The 12,051-nt window shown below is 33.6% G+C and overlaps 1 protein-coding gene across 9 annotated transcripts in view; it reads right to left on the bottom strand.

Moving 5' to 3' along the window:
* The window catches only part of Per (period circadian regulator), a 95,641-nt gene that overhangs the window by 70,125 nt on the left and 13,465 nt on the right, over positions 1-12,051 (bottom strand). For 6 of the 9 annotated variants that reach the window (XR_013079432.1, XM_076762314.1, XM_076762317.1 and 3 more), the window contains exons 2-4: positions 11,689-11,772; positions 4,745-4,929; positions 980-1,110 (exon numbers count right to left, since the gene is read on the bottom strand). Coding sequence is in view for 8 of the 9 variants with exons in the window: in XM_076762314.1 (XP_076618429.1) it covers positions 980-1,110; positions 4,745-4,929; positions 11,689-11,772 (400 nt within the window). In the remaining variant the exon portion in view is untranslated. The remainder of the gene's footprint in view (positions 1-979; positions 1,111-4,744; positions 4,930-11,688; positions 11,773-12,051) is intronic. The other 3 variants (XM_076762315.1, XM_076762318.1, XM_076762321.1) reach the window with 1 other exon arrangement.

Here is a 12,051-nt window from a genome sequence, read left to right as displayed (position 1 = left end):
AGTTTTCGATAGATTCGCAAGCTCGCAAATAACCCGTGAATTTATCGAGAGTGAATTTAAATCTCGTCGGCGTACAGCGAAGATAACTGTATTGATAACAGGTTCTTTATGCATGTAACAAGAAATATTGGCTGATGCAGTGTTAACCCTTAAATGGACTCTCAATCTCAACTGAATTATTTTACTTAGTAAATGAAATTAGTAAATGAAAGTCAACTTTACTTTAGAGCATTTAAAAAATAATGAACTATTGGGAGATTATATAAATTTTCAAATAATTACATTGACATGTATTAAACAATTATTAGTTTAAACTTAAGGAGGGCCGCAGAGGCCCCAATAATCCACTTAAGGGTTAAAGTTACACTCAATGTTTCGAATGTGGCATAGATTACTCAATCGTTCAAAACACACACTTTCGAGCATTCATGAAATTTAAATGATCTTAGATAAATTTCTCATTAGTAAAACATTTATTTTAGTATCGATTTTGAATCACGATGGAAAAATAGCGTTTAAATATCTTGAAACTAGAACTATAAATATAAAAAGCGACACAATTATTGAATCTCAAAGCGTAGACTCATGCCAAAGTTCTCTTTAGGACTCTTTGAACGTTGCTTGCAAAAGCTCCAATTTAAAAGAGAAAATCGGCTTCCATCACTTTCGTAACTAACGGCTCGTATAAACATGACACGTAATAAGGCTATAATTGTAAATAGGCAGTGTGATGTTTCTCTGAGCATGGTCATATCCAGAACCGCCCTGAAATGGGGAGTTCCTCGATCGATCACAGCCGAGAGAGTCGCGAGTGACATAATTGCACTAAAAGAGAAAGAATCGCGTCCTGCTGGACGAGTGCTTCGAGCAGTTAAATAGTCTGACAATGAACGAGTACGCTCGATTGAAAACAAATCGTAAGGAAAGGGGTTAAAGTAATTTCGTCTCCTCCCCCGGTTGCTTTGTAACGAATACTAACATTGGCTTGAGAGATGGAATCGTCCAGACAATTCGGACGGGAAGCAAGTCCTGTTTCCACATCTGTGATGGTATCGCCGTTGTGCTCGCTCGGATCCGTTGCGTCCACCAATTCTACAGTGGCTATTTCTTCTTGTACAAAACCAATAGAAATTCTTTCGTTAAATTGCGCTCTTTGCAGATGGTTCATACGCAAGCAACACGGTCGTATTTGCAACAACGTTCCATGGACGCTCATTTTCAGGGGAAAAAGCAAGGAAAGATTCTTATTTTCAAGGATGGAACTTTATTAACTCGACGAAACGTTCCTTTAACTTGCAACAGATTAGTTACTTGATCTAAATTAAAGATATTATTTTCACTCTTTTTCTTTACAATCTTTTGCGAAATTTAATCGTAAAAATGAAATACAGAATTATGTTTGGGGCACTATATTCGAATAAGAGCAAATACTTAAATTTTGTATAAAATAATTTAGTGCACAGTATTAAAATAATTAAGATTTTATATAAAAATAAATATAAGTATACTGTACTATCCGAATATTTTTGTTATTTATTGTATTCAATATCGAAATTAAAAAGTAAAGGTAAGAAGAGTTAAAAACTGAAAATATTATTGTCTACGGTCTGCTCTATGAATTAATGTTTCATGCATCAATATTTAATCAATTTATTTGCATAATGTCACTAATCGTTGTCTGTAAAAGAAATTATTTCTTTACGTTTCTAATTCTCGTATAATTTATAATCATAACGAATTATTATATGGTTTCCGTATTAACTCAAGCATAAATAATAATTAATTTAAACTGTAAAGTAATAAATAATTTAATTAAATAAAAATTCATTGTAACTGTTTGTGTATTCATTCTTCGCTCGTATATCTTGAATTTTGCACAGCTAAAGTGATTTCAGACATCGGAGTATTTTTATTCGGTACTTAAAACTGTACATTCAGCTTTTTTACACCGCATGAAGTGAAAAAGCATTACTGAATGAACAGGAACGTAGGAAGAGATAAGAGGCGTCCAAGGAACGCGTAAAACACAAAGTGCTGCATGAGTGGTAATGAATTATCGAAGGATACAAGGTGGGAATGTTACCTTAGTCCAACAGAACGACAAGTGCAGTGATGATAATAAAATACTAGATAAAAGAACGACGTAAAAGTAAAAATTGAGCCTCAAGGTTCGTGGGTGTGTCGTTGAATAATGCTAAGGCAATATTTGTCGTCGCTTCATTCATCGAGAAATCTATGTTGCCGCTGCGTTAACTGTTCATTGCGTTACCATTGTACAGAAGAGATATTTTTGCAAAACGTGCTTCTGATCTTATCGTGACCTCGTTGACTCGTATACTAACGTGCGTATGGATGACAAACGTGCAACAAACTAGCAACCGCGCATCGTTATTACGCAACGGAATCTATTCTCGTTCTGAAACGTGTCCTGTTACAGGACCAGACGTAAGGGCTCGTAACAGGGCAAATCGGGTCCCGACTCGTAACGATCGACGAAAAAAGCCTGTGTGAGAATCGATTCGTTCGAAATGGATTAATAAAAATTATGTAAATAATTACATAAATCGGAGGCGCTTCTCGACGTTATATAAAGCCCCCGGCTCGACTCGAGCACTGTATCTGAACTAACCAAGTGCTCGATCCTACCCTTTTATTCGTGGAATAGTATCGCGCAATTATACATATAAAACGAAGCGAAAGAGAGTCGACATTTAAAATATTTCTGGTATGTCGGTTCGCGTGGTAACTGTCGTCCTCGAACGAAAAACGTTTTTGCACAACGGAGATTAATATCGGTATTTTTAGATGGTGTTTCGATATTGTACCGGTAAATATTCTATAGGAAAGAAGCAGGAATCGTGAATGAAATTTTAAAACACACAAAGAACATGATTTCAGAATTAATATTATTAATTTGGAAACCTTAGAGCTAACTTGTGTCGGATCCAACATTAATTACCTAATTTTCTATATTAGATTGTGTTATGTAAATGAAAAAGAACATTTTCGTGAACAGTGAACCCGACACAGTCTAATTCTGGAGTCCACATTTTTAAATGTAGAAATAATAAGAAAAATATAATTTAAACAAATTTTCTCTTTGCTCTGAATTTATTCGAATTTATACGATCATCGTTTGAATTGCAACAGTGATATGATAGGAAGATCGTTGTTTGATATTTTTATTTTAATTTCTTGCCAATATTGGTTTCCTAAATTGACTTTTATAACATATTTATTTTTCTTTAAAAAATATCATTTCCAAGTACTTTAGCGTCGATTATAAATTTTTATTAAAACACTCAGGCCTAACTTAAAACCTAAACAAAATTGAATCGAATGCGATTTATGAAAAGAAAAAATGATATTTGAATTGAAAGTGTTTCCAAGAGAATAGGAAATTCGACGAGAACACCTTCTGTAACAGATCCAAATAATTTTGTAATAAATTTAAGAACTCTATATCGTTATATCAATTTATTTAAATTTTTGAAATAAGAAATTCCTATACTTTTTTAAGATTGCTACAAATTGCTATAAACTTTTTATAACATTTTACAGAATTTAGCGGGTTTTTATACTACCAGCACTTGACAAGCTGTATATCTTAGGCGCGTCAAGTACAGTGCTCCGCTGATTAGAAGTCTCCTGAGACAAGCGAACCTGCATTACAATCGGAGGATTTCTTGTCAGCGGAGCACATTACCGCGTTGAAATATTACATAACGTCGATTATGTATACCACACGCTGGATAATTGTCTGTAATCTTGTTTAACATTGCTGACAATTATTGTCAGTGCCGAATACATAGTTGCTAAAAAAAACGCATTTAAACTGGCTTCCAAGTAGAGGATCGCTAAAAGTAGAGTTTTTAAAAACTATTGAGTTTTACTATTTTTTTTTTAATATGCTAAAGACAAATGAAAGGTTAAAAAATAGAAATTCGAAACTCGAAGTGCAATCTTTATTTATTTATCGAGATTTCAACTTTTCCCTAGTTCCTGCTATAACTATACTCTTCCTAATAAAGATACTTTAACCCCCTCTGTTTCAGATTAGCGGATCCGTTGGAGTCGTGGAAGCCAGTGGAGCACCTTTTTCAGAAGAACCATTAAACAAAAAATTATAACTCCCACAATTTTTAATATTTTATTATGAAAAAAATACTGTACGTGCTTATAAGATGAATAAATATATCTGCAAAATCTCAGTACAAAGCAGCCTATCTATCGATAAAAAAAAATCACAAAAATGACAGTCTAGTCAGCAATCCTTAGGATATCCTTAGCAATCAAAGTTTTGGTGGACTAAGGTAACCATGAGGGTCAGGTGGGTCATACGAAGGCTTCGATTATGAAGTGAACGAAATCTAACTGAAGGGACGAAGGCACGAAACTAAATTGTTACGCAAAAACATCGATCGTCTTCTCATTTCGCATTAAAAGAACATTGCATTATTAATTTCATCTTTAATCTACTAAGAATAATAAATAACAAAGAAAGTAACGTGGTAACAAAAATAAACAATTGTGTGGTTTGAATGAATTCTGAAACCGCGATCGAAAGGATTGGATTCGTCGAACTCGCCAGAATCAGTAGTACGAACAAATGATTAGTCGGACGGTGAAAATTTGATACTCTGTTTTTGTACGTACGCGAGACTAAATTACTTTGACGATTAATAAATTTGAACAATATAGTAAACGTGCGCTTCTTCCCGCCTGTTTCTAGATCGCAACCAACCTGGTTTCTTTTCGAGTATAGGCTTCGATGGAACGACGACGTTGTAGGACACCACTTCCGGCGGCGTACCAACGCTTTTCAAGGCAATATTCGCCTCGGTGTTAACAGCCAAAATCGTTTTCGACTTCTTCTTCTTGTGCTCTTTGTCCTTTCTTTTGCTGATTGGCTGCGGTAGGGCTTCATTGCTACGTTCGTATAAACATTACATGTACACGTGAAAATAAAATTCTAATCTTATCGAAAAATTGGTGCACATAAATCATACTTTACAGCCTTAGAATTCGTCGAGGAGTATTACCTTGGGTTAGTTTCATTTTACAAATAAAGCAATCACGATCCACGAAATTGATTAACGCGTTGACTGTCGTCATTGGTGAAATTAGAAATACTACGAAATAGCGAGTACTCCATTAAACTATTGAATATTTCCATTTGTTACGCTATAATTTAAGAATTGATATAGCAATCGACGTGTTAAATTCTATTTTGTTGTTCGTTTGCAGTAATTTTTAATAAAACTTCGATTATCGATGGACTTATAGTAAAGGGAGTTTAATGTTTTCAGCAAAGTTTCAATTTGCAATTTCAATGGCTAGGTTTATTTTTATAATTTACTCTTACTATTTATTTCTATAAACCTCTAGTAGACTAGCGATAATACAATACGAGAAACGTTGATATTTGTTATATAGAATACTGTTGTCAAGAACGATATCAACCATAAACGTTCTAAAATTAAATATGATTTTCGCTGAGTCAACGAACGAGGAATGTGCTGGACACGCATACAAACATGAGTTTTAAGTTGGCTCGTTGCATAAAGACCACACTATTAAATAATCAGAGCTTTATTAGAGTAATTAATGCAGTTTTCCGTTTTTCGATTCATTTTACGTATATGTATAATATATCATTTTGAAGATTTCGAAATTCTCTTTGGTGTTCTACGTTACTTGTATGCTGTATTAACGGAAAAGAAAGCAGCATGCAAAAGTTGAATATTATAACACTTTTATATCACTTTTATAGCGTAAAAAAAAGAGGAAAAAAAATAATAAGTAAAGGAGATGCAATATACTTATAATAATTTTCGAGAAAAAGCTAAAAAACAAACGAACCAACTTAATACAAGGAAGTAGTACTGTCGGTCGGCGTAGGAGTAAATTGCACCCAGACTTCGTGAGATAACTTTCTCCAGGAAAAGCATCGACGATAAACATGCAGTACATAACAAACGTTTCAGAATGTAGAATTGTGACTGCATTCGTTACGTAAGGTGAAAGTGCATTTGAAAGTGCATTTCTCTAACGATCATTCTAAGCTTCCTTGTACATAAGATCGATCGCTTAACGCGAGCATTTCCGGCTTCAAGATAAAGGTTCCTAAATGGCAAACTTACATCACACGTATTATATAAACACTTATTTATAGAAGTTCATAATGTATCTAATTTTTACACTGAAATACAAAATAATTTTCTTATTACGCGTGTCTTGAATTAACGATTCATCTCGAATGATACAAATTGATAGAATTTTATTATTGTTAGCAATTCATTCGCGGGAAACATAATTATCTGAGCTAAATTTATCCGAAAATCTGTAATTGGAAGTATCGAACAGCGTGTTTTTGAATGTCTAGAGGATACAATCATTTTCATTTGTATCCAAATAGGGAAATGAAACCCTTTACCTATTTTTAGAATACATGGAGCTTGTGTTATATAAATAAGACAACATAGTTATGTAGAACATGTTATATTTAAACGTTTTAGACTAAACTTATCGGTTCTTTTCACAAAGGAAATTATAATTTTTAAATCTAAATTACAAATAAATATATATTGAAGCGAATATGAATTCTGTGAAAGCTTACTCAATGTTATCTGTGGTGTTCGTTTGGTGGATAAAATTATAAAAAGTCTCGTATATATAATATGGTTACAATCGTAATGAAAACTTCCAAAAAAGAATATTCGAAATCGAATAGAAGTTAATAAACGATATACCGTTCGTAGGTAAGAGCAATTTATATTATAGATCTTGCAACTCCAACGATCCACATTCTTTGAACAGATTAATCTAAATTCCACGGGAATATGACTTTGAATCAGGTACCAAGTTTAAGTAACTTCACGGTCTGTGAGTAAGTCATTGCTATATAAATTTACGTACGAAACAATTTTTCAAACTTAATAATTGACTAAAAATCACAATCCTGTAGAATTAGTGTTAAAAAAAAAATTGATCAACCTAAGAAATATAATTTTAAGACTGTAATATTATTATGCATACAAGAATGTTTATATAACACCATTTTAATTAATTATGACAACTTCCAATTATTTCTACAATTTCGCTTACTTTGACACATACATATGTCTTTCTAATATGAGGCTAAAAATTATAACTCCTTTCTTGGAGGAGACGTAACAATTTTGGTTGAAAACATTTAAATACAATCTGTTTGATATAACTGTCTACGAGTGTACGCAGTACCTATTATTAACACGGCTTTCTACCTATTGTTTCAAAACCAATAGGAAGTTGGGTGTAGCTAATTTAATCATATTCTCTGCTATGTATTACCCAACTCTTCTTATCTACACCGTAGCCAAAACGGGCACTTATAGAGGTAAGCTGAAAGGATTCTAAATATATCAACGCGTTTAAGTTGATATTAAAAACTTCTAATTATATCATACGACTAATTTCGACAATCATCGACTCGGACTATAACAAGATTTCCATATCCAGCACTTCGTCACATTTTCTTGCAGAATCTTACAGACTGTGCCGAAATTATGCGACAGTGGTGATCGTCGACTGGGATCACAGTATTTCTTTTATTCTCAGTACTTTTTTATTGAGCTTTACCATTGAAATTACTCGAAAAACGAAAGGAACATTTTTCAAATGCATCGCAAGGCAAAGTCACGTAAAAAATATTACAAAAACATTCGTATCTTTCGATTCTAGCATTTATGAGACGTGTGATAGGTCGAAAATATCTTTCTACAATTATTAAGTATTATAATTTATTATTATTACTATAATTATTATAATAATTAATAGAAAAAAATGTTTGAGATATTCAAATTAATCTGTATTAAAAATGTTCTTTAGGGAGCAATTTGGAATTGTAAAACGTCCTTCTTAAGAATTGCAACCTCCATTTTGGAGAACATTGATTTAGATCATAGGCGAATTAAATTCTTACTTATACCAATTATTATAATTGGAATTTTAACGGAATAGAAACCTAGGCATACGATTGTATTTTTATTCCATATCTACTGTTGGAATTTCATCCATCTTTGATTTTGACGTGTACAGATGCAAAAAGCAATTTTATTTTATTTTCTTGCCAAGATCACAGAAATAGACTCTCCGTTGTAATTTATGGCTTTAATTTATCGTCATGATCCACGAAGATTAATTTATCTCCGATTTAGATACGGAAAAATTCGTAAAACGATTGTGTCTCTGTTTCGACAACGAACATTAGAAAAATCATAAGTGGACTGATTTATCGTTGTAATTTACAGATTGGACGTTGATTTATTATTACAACGCGACTGCCCATCCGAATTATGCAACAATACGTGGGGATATCTCATGCCACGTAGGCCGACGCCAATGGCGACATTGCTGGGCACGTGGCAAGGCACATGCACCAATGTTTACAGCCGCGGTTGGCCGACAGTTGTGTGCGCTTTCTCGTAACTGAGTGTAATCGTTCCGTGTACGTAGATGTGTGACGCGATGCTAAAAATCCACGTACGTGCGAGTGTGTGCGTCATGCGGTGTCACCTTAACAAACGTGGTAATCATGGAACGGCTGCATTACTCGCGCACGTACCTACGTATGTACCACGGAAATAAAAAGCCACGACGATAAAATAAACCAACGGTGCCATTATGCGGGGACATACCGAGAGACGGACGTTCAATCCCTCGAGGCATTGGGTTAACACCAGAACTACTGACAATTATAGTGTATTTAGTGCTACGAAAGAAATTAAAACGATAGATACGCGAAGAAACGTATAAAGACAAAAATTCTGTCGAGTATTAATTTCAGAATTTTTATTTGAGATTGTAAATGAATCATTTTGACTGCTTCGGTAGTTCTAGTGTTAATTGTATACGAGATGAGGCACGAATTAGTCCCCACGAAGCAAATGTATCGAAGTTAATCAGTATTTAACCGATAAGAAACTGCAGTTGCATAAATATAAAAATAAATTGATTTTCGATCAAAAAATTGAGGTCGCTATTTTTAATTTCGTAGTATTGTGACGAATTCAAAGACTTGCTACACTACGACCTTCAGAGTAATTGCCATAAACCGATTGCCACAATATTTAAAATTATTTAGCGATACATAACACCAAAGCCTCGCATTTAGACGTAAATAAATGAACGTAAACATTACGAATGCTCATTTATTAAACATCAGAACTTAACACACAATAGAAAAGGAAAATCTATACAAAATGTGTAGGAATGTACAAAGAAATTCTCTAGTATATAAGTCTTTATTATGAAGAATAGAACTTTGCATCGTAGAAGTTGGAACGCAGTTGTAATCGTACCTCACCCTGTATACAGGGTGTTCGGCCACCTTTGGGAAAAATTTTAATGAGAGATTCTAGAGGCCAAAATAAGACAAAAATCAAGAATACCAATTTGTTGATGGAGGCTTCGTTAAAAAGTTATTAACGTTCAAAGTTACGCCCGTATTGAATTTTTTTCTCCAAAATGTGCAGGATTTCGGGTGTATGTCTATTCACCAAAACTAATTGTAATTGACCCCTGAAATTGAAAATAATTTTTTTAGGACGATTTGAAATTTTTTTTTTTCGTCGACAAATTTAGGCACCTACCCCCTGTCGAATTTTCTTAAGAATTCGTTTTTCATTTTTAGTAATTTTGTTTGACGTCCTATAAAAAAGTTCTCTAATACTTTTTTGTAGGTATCCATGAGCACTACTTCAGAAAAAAGTTTCATTGAAATATATTCACAATTGTAGGAGTTATGGCTGTTTGAAAATTGGACCATTTTTATGGGGTTTTTCTCATTTTGCGGGGACAAGAACCAACTTTTCGAATATTTTTATAATTTATACATATTCTCCATCAAAATACGCGTAGTTTGCTTTTTTAAACATTAAAATCGGCCAATCCGTTCAGGAGTTATGACATTTTAAAGATTCGCATGGAATTTCAGGGAAGCATTTCTGGCCTCACATTAGATTTTCGGTGAGGAATTTTTTTCTGGAAAATGCATAGGATTTCGGGGGTATATGTAATGACCAAAAATGATTAAAATTGATCCATGCAGTCAAAAATAATTTTTTTAGAACGATTTGAAAAAATTTTTTTTCGTCGAAAAGCTCCACCTTCCTGAATTTTTTTCTCGAAAGTGCGATGGATTTCAGGGGTATGTCTATTCACCAAAAATGATTGTAATTGACTCCCGCAATCGAAAATAATTTTTTCAGAACGATTTGAAACACATGAAATTTGAGGGGAATCATTCATTCATAGTCAGACATTATATTTTCAGTAAAGAATTTTTTTCTCGAAAGTGCGTAGGATTTCGGGGGTATGTCTATTCACCAAAAATGATTGTAATTGACCGCAGCAACCGAAAATAATTTTTCCGTGCATGATTTGAATTTTTTTAATTTAATTTTTTATTAACTTTTTAACGAAGCGTCAGTCAAGAAATTGATATCCTTGATACAGGGTGGTCTGGGTTAGTATGTTTTCCAAAATAATTAAGATTTTTAAAAAATGGCTACGTCATTCTCGAATAAATGTATATAGTAAAGATATCTATAAAATTTCAAAGTAATCGATTGGGTAGATCTCGAGATATCTTAACGCCTTTTTCTATAGTTCATACTATGGTAAATTAAACCACAAAAACTTATATTAATCAAATATTTATTTTCGTTTCTGCAATTATGTCATTGCAAAATTACATTTCCCCCACATACTGATCTCACCATATTTTATATTTTATACGTTATGCAGAATTAAACGTTCATAATGTAAGATTATCGTACAAAACTCGTAAATATACCGTTTGTTTTCTCACTGGTATAGTGACGTAATCCCTTAAACACAAAGAGAAAGATAAAAATTCCTTCGATGACCGACCGTGAAGAAAAGCATTCACCGATCGTAATCTGAATGGTGTAAGTCTTACGTAACCATTTCTAAAAATTGATCGTAATTATATGCAGAAGTAATCTCAGGTGGTAAGCCCTCTATTATAGTTCTGTTATCGTTGTTGACTCGTTATGCAAATTATAACGTTCTTTTTCTTCTATTGGAGAATACGTTTCGCTTGACCAGTTCACGTTAACGTGCAATGTCGATCCACTATTATTACAGTTGTTATATTGCCTTTTTTTTATTATCTCCTCGAGATGGGCAAAATTCAACAGATAAACGTTTATCCGTTTCCAACGAACGGACACAAATTCAACTGTTCGGTCGAATAAATTATTATACGTTGGTTTTATCGATTAGCTATTATTCGAATTAAATTTTCCCACAGTCTACTTATGATATTAAATAGTCTTATCTATCTTTTCTGAATGTTGCGCGACAAAAACGTGGTCGGAAACTTTTTCCTAGTTGCCCCTTACGTAAAGCTAGTCGACAGCAGAGACAAAGTAACTTTCCACTGGATTCCTTACTCTTATTTTCTACAGTCGAAGTCGTAATTAAATCGTCAATTATTTGTGCTATTGGATTTGCTCGTTGACGATGATCAACGCAAACTTTTACTCTGCCAAGAGAAAGTCGAGGAAGGTTTTGCACGCAATAATCAACCAACATCGCGATTGCTTTTTTCGTGACAAGTGTGCCCCTTTTTTCGAATGATCGACGATAGGTAATTCGAAGGTAATTTGAAAGATGTGTTACCTGGATCCAAATGTCGAAGGACGCCGACCGCAATAACCGCTACTTGCAGAATGGTTGCTGTTTCTCGAGATTGAGCTGTCACTGCTGAAACATACGATAAATATGGAACATTAATTCACTGTTGACTCTGTGGTCTTATGTCGACCTGGACATTATATTTCGTTCGAGCCAATCTTACGACTCGTAACATTGTGATGTGAACATCTCATAATTATTTAGTTAGTATTTTTAATATAATATAGTTAAGACAATATTAGGTCGAGTAGTCTTTATACTAAACAGTTGAAATTGATCTCCGTCCGATTAGCAACATTTAGAGAAGAAACGACTTAGAAAGGTTAAATATGCAAGGAAAAAGAAGGG

Source organism: Colletes latitarsis, chromosome 3 (genome assembly GCF_051014445.1).
Source record: "Colletes latitarsis isolate SP2378_abdomen chromosome 3, iyColLati1, whole genome shotgun sequence".
Lineage (NCBI taxonomy): Eukaryota > Metazoa > Arthropoda > Insecta > Hymenoptera > Colletidae > Colletes > Colletes latitarsis.
This window is presented reverse-complemented; position numbering and strand designations above follow the sequence as displayed.